General features: G+C 40.3%; 1 protein-coding gene across 4 annotated transcripts; it reads left to right on the plus strand.

Annotated features, from left to right (window-relative positions):
• The first annotated feature begins 37 nt into the window (after positions 1-37).
• LOC113450342 (uncharacterized) lies at positions 38-15,624 on the plus strand. Of its 4 annotated transcripts, none has more exons than XM_026721525.2 (5): positions 38-175; positions 5,559-5,696; positions 6,474-6,596; positions 12,173-12,331; positions 13,257-15,624. In XM_026721525.2, exons 1-5 carry the CDS (start codon positions 173-175, stop codon positions 13,419-13,421), a joined length of 588 nt encoding a protein of 195 aa, XP_026577310.1. In that variant the 5' UTR covers positions 38-172; the 3' UTR covers positions 13,422-15,624. The 4 variants fall into 4 exon arrangements, with proteins under 4 accessions (XP_026577310.1, XP_087778730.1, XP_026577311.1 ...); XM_087922604.1 differs by lacking the exon at positions 38-175 and adding an exon at positions 4,903-5,226; XM_026721526.2 differs by lacking the exon at positions 38-175 and adding an exon at positions 4,911-5,317.
• The last annotated feature ends 2,449 nt before the right edge of the window (positions 15,625-18,073 follow it).

Below are 18,073 nucleotides of genomic sequence, written 5' to 3' on the forward strand. Positions count from 1 at the left end.
TATCCCACCCACGTGGCCTTAACCAGCCCATGGTTTCTAAAGAGCATGTGAGGTAGTTAAGAGAGAGCCCGGTCTATAAAATGGTGTGGCTGAAGAACTTTTCAAGTCAAGAGAGCTTGGAATCGGAGGGTTTTTTTCTAACCTTAATTTGCTTCACAACGTAAGAGTGATTATGGTGAGTCCCTTTTCCTCTTTACTGCCTAAGATGCTTTTCCCGATTTTGGTCTGGTTATCACTGTATCCTAAATGAAGCTAAGACAGACAGAATGGTTTCTTTTAAAATGAAAAGTCCAAGAGCTGCAGAACCCTGGAAAAAATGTGTCTCCTTTGGCACTGTGGACCCTAATTGTGTAAAAGTATCTGCAGATCCTCACGAGTCTGTTTAATCATTAGAATGGCATCCTGTTTAGGAGAAAGTCCCACCGAGATGTTTGGGAATTAATAAAGATATTTATAACGCCTTGGTAAGGCCACACTTGGAATACTGCATCGTTTTGGTCGCCACGATGTAAAAAAAATAAATACAATGAGGCTCCAGAAAGAGTGCAGAGAAGAGCAACAAGGATGATTAGGGGACTGGAGGCTAAAACATGTAAAGCAGGGGGCCCCAACCACCAGGTCCCGGACCGGTACCGGTCCGTGGATCATTTTGTACCGGGCCGCCTATTTTGCTTGGACGCCGCCATCTTGTTTTGACAGCGCTTAAGAAAGTGCTTCTGGGTGAGCTTGTCGGTCGTTGGTTGGATGGAAAGCGGCGTTTGGGTGCTGAACGAATCCTCGCGCCTTAGTTTCGTCGAAGAGTGGGGGGCGGCCTCGAACGAAGAGCCGTCCCGATGGCGGTGGAGTCTTGTGTTACTCAGGAGGAGATTAAGAAAGAGCCCGAAAAGCCCATCGACCGCGAGAAGGTACAAAGGAGGTGTTGAAGGTGGCAGGGAGAAGAGGGAGATGGCTGACTGACCGGTCGCTCGGCTCGCCTTGCCTTGGTCGTGCGTGCTGATACCGGTACCGGTCCGTGGATCATTTTGTGATGCCAGTACCGGTCCGTGGTACAAAAAAGGTTGGGCACCACTGATGTAAAGAACAGTTTGCAGGAACTGGGCTTGGCTAGTCTAGTGAAGAGAAGGACCAGGGGAGACATGAGAACAGTCTTCCAATATTTGAGGGGCTGCCACAAAGAAGAGGAGGGGGTCAAGCTATTTTCCCACCTGAGGGCAGGATAGGAAGCAATGGATCAAAACTAATCAAGGAGAGAAGCAACCTAAAACTAAGGAGAAATTTCCTGACAAAACAATCAGTGGACTATAAAGACCTCCAAGGTCCCTTTCCAATTCTGTAATTCTATTTAGGATAGCCGCTTTTAGGTTGTTGTGCATGTGTGCTCTAATCTCTTTGGAGTGAGATTTCCTCTGGAGTAAGCATGCGTGAGAATTGTGTTTGCAAAGCCGGCCGGCATGTGGAAGTTGAGATTTAAGTGACTTCAGGTTTGTATGCATAATGCAAAATAATCCAATTTCATCCAATACAGGTAAGCCCCTCGACTTACGATCACAATTGAGCCCAACATTTCTGTAAAGTGGGACATTTGTCAAGTGAGTTTTGTGACCTTTCTTGCCACCGTTGTTAAGTGAATCAGAGCAGTCGAGTTAGTAAGACAATATTGCTGTGAAGTGAATCTGGCTTTCCCATTGACTTGCTAGCCAGGTTATGAGAAGTGATCAACATTGTAGGATGTTGCAACCGTCATAAATATGAGTCAGTTGCCAAGCATCTGAATTTGGATCACGTGACCACGGGAATGCTGCAGTGGTCCTAAGTGTGAAAAATGGTCACAACTCACGCTTTTCAAGACCGCAACTTTGGTCGCTAAATGAACTGTTGTAAATCAAGGACCGCTTGCATTTCCGTCTCTTATTATGTATGCTGCATGCTATATTTATGTGCAGGCAATTTTGCAAAACCAGGGATTTATTTTAACATCCCCAATGGAGGTTTTCTTGCATTTTTTTTTCAGCTTCACAATATTGCATTCTCATTGTAACTGTTCTAGAACGAGAACGTTAGAATCCCTAGTATTTTATAGAGTATTGTGCTCTCATAGCTGTTCGTCAGGCTGGTCAGAAAGCAGAGAAGTTTGTGTTTGCTTAGTTACGGTTACGCACCATTAAACAGATAATACAGTAGAGGCAAGAAACTAAATTGTGCGTATTTTTTGGAAGCACAGTGCCTATATTTATTTCACCATGGCTTGATCGACACCTGTCCTGCATTCAGTCATCTGTAATTTGAGTCTTTCTGTTCCTGCAGACAGAGTTTGTATTTAATGCTGGGAGAGACCCCTTCAGCTTGGCAACGTTGCCTTGTGAGACTGCGTGCACCTTTACAAATAATTGCTGATATAGTCCTCAACTTACAAGAGTTCATTTAGTGACTGTTCAAAGTCACAATGGCATGGACAAAAGCGACTTATGACCATTATTGACACGTTTGACCATTGCACATCCCTATGGTCAGGTTAAATTCAGCCACTGACTCATATTTATGACAGTTGCCGTGTCCCGGGGTCACGTGATCTCCTTTTGCGACCTGCTGACAAGCACAGTCAGTAGGGGAAGCCAGATTCACTTAACAACCATGTGACTAACCTAACACTTGCAATGATTCACTGAACAGCTGTGGCAAGAAAGGGGCAAAAGTCATTTAATGAATGTCTCAGTTAGCAACAAATGTTGAGCTCAATTGTGATAGTCGAGGACTATTTCCATTTGGAGACCAGCGTTGGTTTTATTATCTTAGATGGACTAGGTTCAATGTTGTTGTACTACAGTTGAGAAGAGAAAGGGGAATTGTAAATTACAAGTTAGCTCTGCTACGCAAATACTTCTTAGTACAATAATATATCCATGCTGTTCTTATTTTTAAAGTCCAGAACAGTGAGATAACATTTGGAAGTGGCTCAAACAGACACTTTCTTCATTCATTGGAACATAAGAAGGGGGAGGAAGACAAGCCGAATAAAGAATAACAGAGATGGGAGGGAACCTTGGAGGTCTTCTAGTCCAACCCCCTGCACAATCAGACTTGCAAGAGTCTGTTATTACAGCCATCTCAACAAAGGCCTCATTTTGATCCTGGCATTCCGGAACACATTTGTGTTCTCAGCAAAGGAAAATAATGCACATCTGAGACCGATTTAAAAACATTATTAGCGTGCCTCCAAGATCTCAGAGCGGGCAATGAAACAGACGTAGCTTTTGTTATCCTCTCTGCAAATCTGAATTGCTTATTTTACTTGCCGCTGGAGAATGGCGTTCTCCGTTTCCAGATATAGAAGCCTGCCCCAATATGTTGGCAGCTGCCAAAAAAAGTCAACCCAAAAGTAGTTTAAAAGTAGTTTAATTAAAAGGGTGACATGATAGCAGCCTTCCAATATTTGAGGGGCTATCACAAAGAAGAAAGTTGCAAAGAACCTCCAAGGTTCCTTCCAACGGCTATTTCTAGTACACCGGTTCTAGAAGACAGAACTACAGATGGTACTAAGTCTTGAAAACAGGAAGGGGAGGACCATCCACCTCTAGAAGGCAACAGAACAAGGCAACATGTACCTTAATCTCTTATTTGTGGGCTTCTGAGATGGATATGATTGACCACCATGAGAGGAAATACTGCCCAGACCTGATCTGGCAGTGATATCCCCACGAGGTCATCAGGCCTTGATCTTATCATCAGCTGTTCCATGGAACCAAAAACCTAAGCTCTGAAAAAAGTGATAGTATGCTTAAAATCGGTCTAATTAATAATCATTTGGTTCTGGGAGGACTGCACTCTGAAGCTAGAATGGTGTATTTTCCTACTTCTTCACACAATTCTCACCCCACCTCACTCCAATGCAGCCACTTGTAGCTGCGATAACTGGGCTGGCCCCTCTTTCAAAGCGAGGTCACTGAACGTGACTAGGTTTGGAGGCCTGGCTAGAGAAACCACCCAATTTTCTCTGCCCAAACCAGCACTGATTAGTGATGAGCCATGGAGGACACTGTTGGCTCTTATTGGCCACATGTATCAAGGGAAGATCACGTGAAGTGTTAGTATCACTTGATAATGCCTTGGTAAAGACCACACTTGGCATATTGGACCTATTTTTAGTCACACCACAATATATATAAAAAAAGAGGTTGATACTCTAGAAAGAGTGCAGAGAAGAGCAACAAGGGGATTGGAGGCTAAAACATATAAAGAACAGTTGCAGGAACTGGGTAATGTCTAGTCTAATGAAAAGAAGGACTAGGAGAGACAGGATAGCAGCCTTGCGATATCTCAGGGGCTGCCCCAAAGAAGAGGGAGTCAAGCTATTCTCCAAAGCGTTAGAAGGCCGGACAAGAAGCAACAGATGGAAACCAATCAAGGAGAGAAGCTACCTGGAATAAAGGAGAAATGATCTGACAATTAGAATTAATCAGTGGAACAGCTTGCATTCAGAAGTTGAGGTGCTCCCATCACTCAAGGTTTTTTAAGAAGAGACTGGACAGCCCCTTTTTTTCAAATGGTGTTGTCTCGTTTGAGCAGGGCATTGGGCTACAAGACCTCCAAGATCCTTTCCAACTGTTATTCTCTTCTCTCTCTTCCTCCTCCTCCTCTCCTTTCTCTCTTTCCCTCCCTTCCTCTCTCTCTCTCCCACGCCCCCAGATGTGGCCTCATTCAAAAATCTGTGCTGCCTACCTTCCTTCAACAGCAGCAGCAGCAGGACTTTTTCCTTCCATTCTTTTTCTGAACTTTCTTTTATTAACCCCTCACTGCGTGAAGTTTATTTACTCAGGCTCTCCCGTCAAACATGCTGTCTATCCTCTCGCTGAATATCTCTTGACTTCACATCCCTCATCGTGTTTCCCCCGCCCCCTGCCAAGTCTCCTGGCTGCAGTTTCTGTCTGAGAGAAACTCATAACTCACAGGAGTAGAGTAGGGGAAGAAAAAATTGCTGGCCAGTCCATTCATTTTTGTGATGGGAACAAGGAGAAAACAGGGGAAGCCGCGTTCCCTTCTCCCCTCCCAAATTCCAGTAAATATCCCAGAGCGACAGGATTTTCAGCTGGCTAACGAAGACAACAATTGGCTGTTTTCACACACGCCTCCTGATGTTCCCATCCTCAGAAGCAGATCGAAGCTGGTGAAACAGCCACAAACAGGGCATGCAACACAGCCCTAAACATTGCCTGTGCTTTATCCTGACCGGTAGGTTGAACCAGGGCACTGTAAAGGCTCCCGGGAACCCTTCGGAGATTCATCAAGATAGCCCTTTCAAACGCAAGAGCAACAGTTCAAGGTTAGAAGGCAGACTTTACAACCCAAAGTCCTTTTGTGTGGATGCAGTTACAGCAACGGGGCTGAAGGATAAAGCTAAATACTTGTTTGTCCAGAAAATTGGAAAGGGTTTGGAAAAGGACTGCATGACGAGGAGAAAGGTGCCCACCATGATAATTTCATGGCAGGGATTTTACCTGGTGATATTGGGGGATTTGTCTGATTTGAAATAGGTAACAAAGAGCTTCTTTTTGCCTTTCTAGACGAAGACAATGCTCTCAAGCTGGGTGATGTTGCTTACTTGGCTAGTTTCCCTGAAAGCGTTTTCCGTAGCACAGGATTCGGCCCTAGAAGAAGCCTGGAGAGACTGGAAGATGACGCACGGGAAAGTATATCCTGAAGTGAGTTTGCTTTGGTCTCAAAGAGAGGAATGTCTAATTCATGTTTCAGTAATTTATTTGTTTTTATTTATTTATCTTATTTGTCAGTCACTTACAAGATAATAGGTATAAGTATAAACACGAGTAAGGATGCAGGAAAAAGGTACGAATAAATGGGGACAATAAGGACAGGGACGGTAGGCACGATGGTGCACTTATGCACGCCTCTTACAGACCTCTTAGGAATGGGGTGAGGTCAAGTTCTAAGACATCGGTTTTAATGCTTCTGAGATTCTTCTCTTCTTCCTCCCTCTTTCTTTCTGCTTCTCCTCCTCCTTTTATTAAAGCAAATTCCAACAGCACCCAAAGAGATGAGCTGCAAATTTGCTTTTTGAAGGTGCAGCCTTTTTGAAGGGCTGTCTTCCATTTTGCTACATTCTTTTCAAGATTATTGTGGGCTTTGCTCAGGGTCCTACAATTTTATTTTAATACATGCTGCAGCCTAGAGAATAAAGAGGAGTTGGAGCTCATCTTACACCCAGAAGAGTAGAGCAGGGGGAAATACTCAGTGTGTACTCAGAGGTCGTCTACTTTTCTGAGTACCAATCCCACCACCATTGGGAGAAAGGAGTATTACGTATGTTCACCGCTTTGAGTTACTTCTAAAATAAAAGGCGGGATAAAAATCAAATAAATTGGATCCATTTTGAGAACCTAAAATTTAAACTGTTCTTCATCCCACAAACGAGGCTTTGAGATAGGAGAGAAGATAGCACCATCTATTCTCGGTTTCCTTAGGACGAAGAGGCGTCTCGGAGAGCTACATGGGAGAAGAATCTGCAGATGGTTGAGCAGCACAACCGTGAGGCCGATGAGGGGAAACATACCTATTGGATGAAGATGAACCAATTTAGTGATTTGGTAAGTGTAGAGTTGTAATTGCAGGAATGTTCTTATCTTGGATGGCAAACCTCAGATAAGGAATGTTTACAAGCAATTACAACTCAGGCAAACAAAGTCACTAATGTAAAGGAGGATTAGAGAGAGGAAGTAAACATATGTTAGACTTTAACTAGAGATAATTTAATTGTGCTAATTACTATTATGCTAAACAGTAACAAAAGTTAAGCAGTAACCAAAGTTAACCGATGTTGGAGGATTACTAAAAATGTGTATAAATGCAAGACTAGACTCCAATAAAGTTCATCATGATTCAGTTGATCATGATCAAACACCTCGACTGCCGTGTCATTACAACAGGTAAGCAAACTCAGGAGTATATCACAGATTCAGAGCTCATGCATGTTGGAGAAAAATCTCCATACAATCAGAATAGAGCTGGAAGGGACTTTGGAGGTCTTCTAGTCCAACCCTCTGTCCCAACAGGTGACCCTATCTCATTTTGACAGGTGACTGTTGACAGTCTCTTCTTAAAAACCTCCAGTGATGAAGCATCCACAACTTCTAGTGGCGAGCTGTTCCACTGGTTCACTGTCTTTACTGTTAGGCAGTTTCTCCTTAATTCCAGATTGCCTCTTTCCTTGATTAGTTTCCATCCATTGTTTCTTGTCCTGCCTTTTGGTGCTTTGGAAAATAAGTTGACCGCTTCCACTTTCTGGCAACCTTTCAAATAGTGGAATACTGCTATTATATTTCCCCCTCATCCTTCTTTTCTCTAGACTAGCCAAATCCAAATCCTCCAACCATTCTTGTTTCTGCCTGCAGGCCCTTAATCATCTTAGTTGTTCTTCTTTGCACTTTTTTTCCAAAGTCTCAACATCTTTTGTGTGATGTGGTGACCTGTGGTGGATGCAGTACTCCAAGTGTGGCCTTACTAAGGCTTTATAATTGGTATCAATACTTCATATTAGCACGCATCCATTGCTATTTAGAAACAGGGTTTCCCACCTATGGAATGTTTGAGTTGGCAGATTAAGTAGCGGCATAAAGGTTGCAGGTCCTTAACAGAATAACAAGAGTTGGGGGTCCTCTGATCCAGCCCCGTTCAGGCAGGAAATCCTATACCACTTCAGACATACGGTTGTCCAATCTCTTCTTGAAAACTTCCTGTGTTGGAGCATTCACATGGGGAATGTGAGCAAGTGGGGGCAAGTTGTTCCACTAATAAATGGTGCTTACTGTCTGGAAATTCCTCCTTAGTTCTAGGTTGCTTCTCTCCTTGATTAGTTTCCACTCATTGCTTCTTGTCCTGTCTTCAGGTGCTTTGGAGGACAGATTAACCGCATCTTCTTTGGGACAGCCCCTCCAGACCTACCTAATTCCAGCAATATTTTTTTATGTTTTAACCTCCAGTCCCTTAATCATCTATCGCTCTTTTCTGTCCTCTTTCCTTGTCTTACTCTTCTGCCTGTTCTGTGCTGAATGGTGTTTTGTAAGTTGTCTGATGTGACAAGCAAGATGATTAGAAGCTTCTGGCTTTGATGGTCTCCCCACACTGCAGATCACCAGCCAGAAAGGAAAACATCTGTCTTACTTCAGCAAGGACAGCTTGGCTGGCTCTTTTCTTTGCTCCTTCTCTTTTTTTTTTTTAAACAAGTTTTATTGATTTTTCAAGACAAACAAAACATATAAAACCTCCTTTCCAAGAACTACCCATAAACTTCAACAAGACAAACAAAGCATTATTCTTTAAAACATGGTTCCACATTATCACACTTGAAGCAAAACATTGGAGAAAAAAAAAAAAACCTCCTTAGTTATCATTTATACATATCTTTTCCCAATTTCTCTCCCTTTAATTTCATTTCTCCAAGATTTTATTAATTTAGAATCAAACATAATCCACACACATTCTTTGCTCCTTCTCTTATACTTACACGCATACAGTTATAACTCAAGCGGAGTTTCTTTTTAAACGAACAGGAGTCACGAAGGGATCTGAATGCCAAGTTTTAGTTAGGATTTCCTTTCCTTCCTTGTTCATTAAAATCCTGTCATTTATCTGGAGCTCAAAGCTGAATCTGCAGCTTTTCATCTTCCTGTTTTTCCCCACAAAAATCACATGATATAGGTAAGGTTCATCCAGGGAGACCCGAGTGCTGATTTCCAGATTCCCCTATGCAATTTTTTTGGGATGCAAATGACAGGGATGTACTTATGTCCAGCGTTTATTTCAGCCTTGCACTCCCATTCTATTACCTGAGCATTCTAGGCCTGTTTTGCTATTCCGCTAGACAAACGTTCCTTGTTCACAAACAAGTTTGAGGGGGGAGATTAAAATGGCAGGATACAATAATGTCCAGGCTAGAGAAGAGGAATGAGCCCACATCTGCCTGAAATAGGTAATAGGCATCATTCGGATCACTCTTACTGTCCAACTTGTAAAGTCAAATGCAATGACCTCAGAGAGGCAGACATGTAAACAAGCAATTAAAACAAGACTGAAGTGATTTCTGGTTTGGGCTTCTTCGGTGACAGACTGAAATCCACGATCGTGCACGGTTTTGATCCGTGCTCACCGCTGGAAGCACCCCGAGCTGCTTGGATTCGGGGATGAAGCCACCCCGTAGAGGTGGTGAAGAAGGGGGAGACCACCGGTGGGGTTGAGGAGAGCCACATCTCTCCTCCTCGGCTGGCCATTACTCCCTTCCCAAAGGCAGTTGCAGTGGTGGTCAGAAATGGCCACTTCAAAGAACCCAACCGGACAAGATTGTGTAGGAGGAAGTTTAAAGGAGAAAGTGTGACTGACCGGGTTGAACAGAGAAAACATCTATTTAAGGTACCTGGAACTTGAATTACAAAGACTAAGACTATTCCTAAAAAATATTTTTAAAGCAGCAAAAGAGAAAAGGAAAGGAAAAAGAATTGTTTTTTTTCTTCTCTCACATTGACAGTTTTAATTGACTTTGAACGTGAAGAAGAGATCTGAACAAGAAATTGATATTAATCCACTTTGACATTTACAGACTATTTTTAGCTGAAAATAAAGTGTCAAAGGGATAAAGATTCTTGGATAATTTAAAAATTTTAAAAAGAAAGAAAGCAGAGGAGGAAAAAAAAAAGAGAGAGTGGAATCTGGAAAAATGGAGACCACCTGGAAGTAAAAAGAATTGATAGTGGAATTTTAACAAGATTTGTAAAGGACAAATTGTAGCTGAAAAATTGTTACAAGATAAAAAAGCCCCTGGAAAGAGAAAGTGAGAAAAGAAGCAAGAAACAGCTTTGGATTATTGGGTGATTCCTGAAATTTTGGATGGTGGATCCTAATGAAACGAAATAAAATCAATCGGGGGTTGTTTAAAAATCTTTAAAACGGCATCACTCCTTGAAGAACTAAAAATGAGACTTTAAAGAACAAAAAGAAGAAGCACAAGAGGGAAGAGGATCTTTTGGCTTCGTATTTCAGTTTTTAGAAATGGAGATTTTGAACTATGAAAAACAACAAGAAATGCTTGCAGAACAAGAAGGGCGGGACAAAGAGGCCATCTTTAATGACCAAGCAATTTTAAGCGGGGTAAAAAAAGGAAAGGGGTGAAAGGGAGTTAAAAACTTAAGACTTGAAACAACAACCAAAAAAAGAGTAATTTGAAAAGTAACTATAACATTAGGAAGAAGCAGAAGGGAGGATCACAGAAGGGAGAATCAGATAGAAAAGGGAACAAAAAGGGGAGGGAGAAGAAGAGGGGGAAGATGGAAAGGAAAAGAAGTTATAAAGGACAGAAACAAGATATAGAGAAACAGGAAAAACGTACAAGAATTAAAGGTATAAGCTTATTTAAAAGGCACAGAGACAATAGTTAAATATTTAACTTAAAGAGAGGATTCTGCAAGGGTACATGAGATTGCATTGTTATACTAGAAATAGAAAAGAGTTAGAAAATATGATAGATGATTAAAGTGACAGATAAAGTTGGTATTGATATGTAATGGAATATTTGCTAGTAATTAAATGAAACAAAGGATAAGAGAATAAGGCTCTCAATGATTTAAAAAAAGTATATAAATGGAAAAGAAACATGGAGGATTTTTAATGAAATTGATATCAGTTGACAGGATGAATTTGAATAAGAATAATAATTTTATTGACTACTGTTAATAACTATTGCTTTGTTTTTTGTTTAAAGACAGTATTGAGTAAAATACAAAATATTGGCAATTAAAGTGAATGACAACTGATAGTATTAGGTAATATTTGTTAAAAGATTAAATAGAAATGTAAAAGATTGCTATCTATATTAATGGCTGAGCTGAACTTGAATAGAATAATTACTTCACTTACTATTGGTATACATATTGTTATACGTATATGTACATTTTTTTTCAAGAACTTAGTGTGTATCTTTAAGGGAATGTACCAAACAGAATTCGGTTGATAATAGTTATGTGTTATAAAATAGAGGTTAGAAAATGAATGTTATAACTGTAAAGGCATAATTTAAACTTTAAACAAAATTTGAATGGATCATAATTAAAAGATACAAAGGTGTTACACTCCAGTCTAGTAATTACAGGGGGAAATGTTTTATGAGAAAAGAAAATATGAAATTGTAAACAGGACAGACAAAAGTATAAAAATATTGACTAGAAAGATACTGAAAATTAGAAAAAGATACGTAATGGAACTTAGAAAGGAATGAGATAATTAAAAATAAGGTTACAGAAAGCAAGTAAAGGGACTATTGAGAAAACTGCGAAGATAGTTATAAGATATGGATCAGAATACATAAGATGAATATGTAATTGAGTTTATGTCTCTATGGAGAAGTGATAACCCGGGAGCATGCTGTTCTCAAAAAAAGGATATTTTATTTGTATTTGTATGTTTTGTGAAAACCCAAATAAAACTCTATTTAAAAAAAACAAACAAGCCTGAAGTGTCTGAGATCACGTTTTGTGGTCAGAGAGACCTTCACAATTTCCTAGATTCGGTTTGCCAGATGTCTTTTGCAGGAGTTGAGACAAGAATGATCGGAGGAGTCTGAAGGGATTAGGCAAATATGACATAAGTATGCCTCAATCATTCATCAGAATAGAGCTGGAAGGGACCTTGGAGGTCTTCTAGTCCAACCCCCTGCTCAAGCAGGAGACCCTATACAATCTGAGGCAAATGGCTGTCCAATCTCTTCTTAAAAGCTTCCAGTGACGAAATACCCATAACTTCTGGTGGCCAGCAGTTCCACTGGTTAATTGTTCTCACTGTTAGGAAATTTATCCCTAATTCCAGGTTGTTTCTCTCCTTGGTTAGTTTTCGTTGGTTCTTATCTTGCCTTCAAGTACTTTGGCGAATAAATTGACCCCCTTTTCTTCGGGGCAACCTCTCAAATGCTAGAATATTGCACCCCTGTCATCTTTAGTCTTTCTTTTCTCTAGACTAGCCATACCCAGTTCCTGCAACCGTCCTTTGTATGTTTTAGTCTCCAGGCCTTTAATCACTTTAGTGGCTCTCTTTTTTTTGCACTTTTCCCAGTCTCGTTGTCTTTTCGTTAATGTGAGCCAAACCGGAAGCGAAAGGAAATGTAACTTCACTTTTCTCTCAGACCGATGAAGAATTTAATCGCATGATGGGAGGTCTCCTTCCTGAGTCAGTTGACCCTGAAAATACTTCTCAAGGCTTTCCCCAAATGCTAGATGTTCAACAGAAACCCACGCCCAAAAAGTGTCACCAGAGACATTATGGCACGGCAAGAAAAAAACAGGTGAGTCCTTGAAGCCAAAGAGCAGAGAATTCCACTCTGTTTTGAACAGGGTCCAATCCTGCAGACTCATTTCCCCTTGACTGCTTTCAGTCCAGCCTTAAACCCAAATCCCTTGTCTGCTTTGGTCCTAATTTTGGAGCAATCCATTCTAATTATTGCAAGATCCATGGTCATGCGATTAGAATTCAGACGCTTGGCAACTGGCATGGACTTATGACGGTTGAAGTGTCCCTGGGATCACGTGACCACTTTTTGCAACCTTCTGATAAGCAAAAGTTAATGGGAAGCCAGATTCACTTAAGAACCATGGTACTAACTTAAGAACTGTAGCGATTCAATTAACTATGTAAGTAAAAAAAAAATGGACTAAAGTTCACTTAACGACATCTTGCTTAGCAATATAAACACAATTGGTTTCAATTGTGGTTGTATGTCGAGGAATACCTGTACTAGTTTTGTTTACAATCTACTCGAGGCTCTGCCTTCAAAGCCATACATTTTCAGCTCAGCTCACTTCATGTCACATTTTTAAAAACTTAGTTGATGAAACAAAGTCCTATTTATTTCTAAGGGGTCTTTTTAATTTCTCAAATCTGCACCAAAGAAAAAGGCAGAGCTTTCTGGCATACCTGCTCCCCTTCTCGCCTCAGGAAAGAAAATGTTCAAACTCTGTTTTTCAGCTAAGCTTATCATGTTTTCAAGCAATTAAATCCTATTTTCCAGGATTCTTTTGTAAGTTGGCAGGGATGCCTGGATTTGGGTGCCAGACCAGAACAATCCTGCCAAACCAAGGCCATAAGCCCGTTTAAGCCTTTATACCTACTTTACAGCCATTCTATCTGTACCTCAATTTATTGTCTTTCCTTTAATCGCACAGCTCCATTGTCAAGGCTGAATCACTACAAGACTATTATTATTTTAACAGCTGGCTTTCGCCTACGGAAGAAAACTGGGCAAGCATCATCCTGAAAATTTGGGAAAGCTCTGTCTAATATCCAGCAACGGAACGAAGAAAGTGTTAGGAAGGAGGTGTGGGTGTATAAGCCGTTACCGTCGTCGTTGCCAGAAATGCTGTAAGCTGGCTTTGTAGTCAAAACAAGGCTGTGACTCAAGATTGCTTACGATAATGTACGCAGGATTAAAAGGAATCTAGCAGATTTCCCATCTGTCAGGCAAAACAGATTCCGCCAAGGTAGAGCTGTCTCTCGCTTTTTGCTCTCATACTTAAATTTCCTAGTATTATGGGATTTTCTCCCTTTTCCTGCAACATGATATTTGCGTCCGATATATTGTGTCATCTTTTTAAAAATATAGCAATAAGCCCATTAGAAAAATAAAACAGAACCAAATGTTTAGAGAAACAAAGAGAAAATAGCCTCTCTCCCTTTTAATATTTTTGTTTGATCTTTGCGGTTCATAACTGTTCTATATTAACATTCTTGTAAACTCGCATTCTGATTGGTCCACACGGACCGCGACGTGATTGGCTGACTGAACTCCTGTGATTGGTGCGCTAAGAATCTACCGCGATTGGCCGAGCCAATCGCGGGAGATTCAAAGCGCTGCCATTGGCCGCTGAGCCGCCGGCCGGCCGGCTGTATAAAGCCAAGCGGCTCGCAAGCCGAAGACTGTTCCATTCTATTCATGTAATAAAGAGCTGAATATACACTTTCGAGTCTCGCCTCTTAATGTGAACCGATCTACCAGATCTAACAATAACTTTGTTAAAAAAAAAAAGAGCATTCTGAATCGCAGCTTTCTTTTGCCTTCCCTGAGAAAGCAGCCAACATATCATTCTTCTGACTATGTCCTGTTTGCAGAATTCAGGCCAGTCTAGACTTAACCTCCAATTGTAAGTAATCCTTGATTTACAAACGGTTGTAAGTCAACATGGATATTAAGTAGGTCAACATGTAAAGTTGCGATTGGACACCACTTTACATAGTTTATAGCCGCTGTTAAGCAAATGCTGTGCTTAAGCAAATGCAGCTGTCATTAACCAAATCCATTATATCCAATGGGCATTTTTGTTGGAAACTGGAAATAAACACCGGAAAATTGCAAAATGTCAAACATTGGGATGGTGTGGCCATGGGACACTGCAAACAGCAGTAAATATGAGCTGGTTTGCTAAACACTCAAAGTAAAATCACATGACTGCATGTGTTGAGATTGTTGTAAATTCAAAATTGGGTGTTAAGAACCTTACGGCCATCTTTCATAAGTAGAGGGCTAGCTGTGAGTTTTCAGTTCAGCTCAGCCTATTTGGTCCCTAAACAGGGAATATTAGAGTTTATTGTTTTTTAAAAGCTTTAGTTCACTCTTTGTATTATACAATATTTTCTAATGGAGATTTTATTTCAGCTCTATTTTGTATTAACTTTATCTGGATCTTCCTAGATATTTCTTGACTGACTTTTCCAATGTCCCTCCCCATCAATTTCTCCAAATTTGTTAAGAATTGGCAAATTTAAAATTTAACAAAATTGCTAATTGTGCCTGATATAACTATTATATATGGCCACTTCGTTTCATTTCATTGTTACGACCTTTTTTCTTATACAAATTAAGTTTTTTTGGATCTGTGAAGCAATATGAATTTGGTAAAAGGCAAAAGTACAATTTGGGAAGTGCATGGGTGCATGCATATATAGCATATTTTTAAAAAGATTTTATCCTGCTTTTATTATTCTACTTTAAAAGTACCTTAAGGTAACGAACATACACAATATTCTTTCTTCCTCCTACAGAAAGCAACTCTGTGAGGTGGGTTGGACTGTGAGGGACAGACAGACCCAAAGTAACCCAGTTGGTTTTTCATGCCTCAGGCAGAACTAGAATTCAGTTCCCTGGTTAATAGGCCAGCACCCTAACCACTGCATCAAACTGGTACTCATATTGGAAATATTTTATCAAACACATCTTTTCCTGAATTGTGTGGGTAATTGCACAAGCCCAGAAAAGGACAGTTACATTACACTGAATCACACTTTGCCTTTTGAATCTGGAGTATAATACAATTCTATAATGTATCAAAATATTGTAATTTGTGCAGGGTAACACCTGACTTTGAATTATGCTTCTGCTTTTTCTCCACCCGAATGTCACTTATGCACAATTGTATTGGGCAGATTTTAATGGAAAAATATTTCTATGATCAGTAGTCAACACCAATTGGATGGTACATAGCTAACCACTTAAGTTTTATCTGTAATATTTTGGGGCCACTTGTTTTTCATAAATGGGATTGTGTTTTTCTGCTTTGAATTTTGAAATAAATTTTTGAAATTGTATATTTGTGTGTTTATTCCAGCAGTCATTTTGTTTTGCACTCATGTTATCTTGGTTACAGGAAGAATTAGAAAGCTAATTTTCAAACTACCAGAGATCCACTTACTTATTCATTGCATTTATGAATAAATAAAACGGCTTTATCAAGGCAAATTACTGTACGTGGGAGATTTCCCAGGGTTTTTTTTTTCCCACGTAAAAGCAGTCCTGTGAGATAGCTGGACTGAAACTCCTCAAAGACCATTTATTGAGCTCTTCAGTCAGCTGTGGCTGTGTCATTAAATCTAACTGAAAGCCAACTCTGAAGGAACTTGCTTTTCCCCTTTGCAAATTCTTGTTTTCCATAGATAAGACAGGAGTCTAGTTGCTCCTCTCAAACAATTAAGAAGCAGAGATTAAACAGTCTTACCTTTTACTGAAAGTTGGAAAGTTCTTCTCATAAAAGAACAAGTTGACAAAGACTCGATGGCATGTAATCAATTAAAAAAAATCATTAGTTAAGATGCATTAAGTCATTAGATCTAGTTTTATACGTTTCTTGGATAAGTGAGGCTAATTCATACTTATATTTTCAGTCTTGTAGGTAATCACTTTAATTGTGAACGTGTCATTAAATGTACCAATATTCAGACAAAGATAAGGTGCTTGTATCCATTTCCTAAGTTGACGTTTGGACAAAAGCCAGAGGGGAAAAGCTGTGGTGGTGCAGTGGTTAGGATGCAGGATTGCAGGCTAACTCTGCCCACTGCCAGCAGTCCGATCCAGACCCGGCTCAAGGTTAGCTCAGCCTTACATCCTTCCGAGGTCGGTAAAATGAGGAACCCAGACTGTTGGGAGCAAAGAGGCTGATACTGTAAACTGCTTAGAGAGGGCTGTGGAGCATATCTAAGTCTTATTGCTTGCCGAACCCATTTTGTATCGTGCCAAGAAAACAGCACGGACGTCTCTGCTAGTCAGCAGGAATCAAGTTGAACCTCAAGATTTATACAGTGCAGATCAATTCAATTCATTTAGTTTGAAATGTTCGTTCTTCAGCATCTGTTTAGTCTCTGTATTGAAATTCCTCTCCGGGAAGTTTTCTGTTTTCAATTCATTTGTTTTTTTCATTGAGGTCTTGATGTTACGACGGTAATGATCTTCTCGGTTTTTCTCCACACCACAATCTATGGTTTATTTGGAAAATAGCGTTTTACTTAGGCAGTACTCCGACATCTGAAAAAACCCTTGTGGTTGTAAATTGAGGACTACCTGCGTTTACTTTTGCTTGTGATACTTTATATTAAGTACCTTTTCTGTTCCACTTTCTGAGATTTTACTATTGTTTCTATTTATTCCTTTGAGTTTGTTTTTATAGTCATAGAATGAAAAAAAATATGTGGAATTGGAAGGGATCGGAAAGACCATCAACTTTATGAGGTCATTGGGATGAAAGAGATCCACCAGTCTAAAGTCAACAAGCAACTTTTAAGAAATAAAGACGGTCTCAAACTCAGAGCTTCCTGCATCTAGCCAAGAACCTTAAACTCCGTAGCTGTTCATTTAATTGCTTACCTCTGTCCTACGGTACGGCTCCTAATAGAGCCATTTCTTTTTAATCTTAACAGAATGATTTGAAAATAATACATGGCATATTTAAGAGGAAAGGGCACTCCAGCAATCTATTGCATGTCTAGTAAAACACCTTCTCTAACGCACAATACCTTTTCCACTGAACTGTAGAAGAAAAGCATTGCCCCAAAGATGCTTTATCCAAGATGCATTTCGACTTCCTTGTTTGAAAACCTTTTGCTTCCCAGGGTTACAACAGATCCTCAGAATGCTTACGACAAAAATGATTGCAAAGAATATAAATCCATTCCCCAGCGGTCAGTTTGAACTAGAGAAGCTCCTTAGATGAGAAGTGAAACATTTTCAAGAAAAAAAAGAAAGTCCAATTGCCTTTTGGAAGTGATCCAACTGAAGATCCCAAGACCTGTTCCTTTCATGCTCCAAAATGGCGGGTATCTTTGGGACCACCATGATCTGGATGATTCATAATCTCTGCAGACATTCTTTCTCTTGGTTTTCTTCTCTGGGGCTTTAAGGTCATCTGAAAAGAATTGCACCATATCTGGATTTCAATTATAAAAGGAGTGGGTAGGTTGGAAGTAAGATTTGTACAAAAACAAGAATTTGCGGTTGGGAAAGAGGAGTAATTATCAGCTCAACCAGCAACTAATGCTAATAAGGGAGGAACAGAGGAACTGAAAACAGTCCAGCAACTTCACTCAGAAGTTCCAGTCAAATTCCTTCCTTTTCTACCCCAGCAGAGACGGAGAGACTGACAGCCAAGTCAACGCTTGGCGTCAATGTGGACAGTAGTTGAGAAAGCAACCGATGATGGAGTTGTAGTCTCAACTTAAGACGTGCAAAGTCAGCTGGATGACTTCAGGCCAATCACCAGGAGACCAT

This window comes from Pseudonaja textilis, chromosome 1 (assembly GCF_049901715.1).
Source record: "Pseudonaja textilis isolate UNSWEBS1 chromosome 1, rPseTex1.2, whole genome shotgun sequence".
NCBI lineage: Eukaryota > Metazoa > Chordata > Lepidosauria > Squamata > Elapidae > Pseudonaja > Pseudonaja textilis.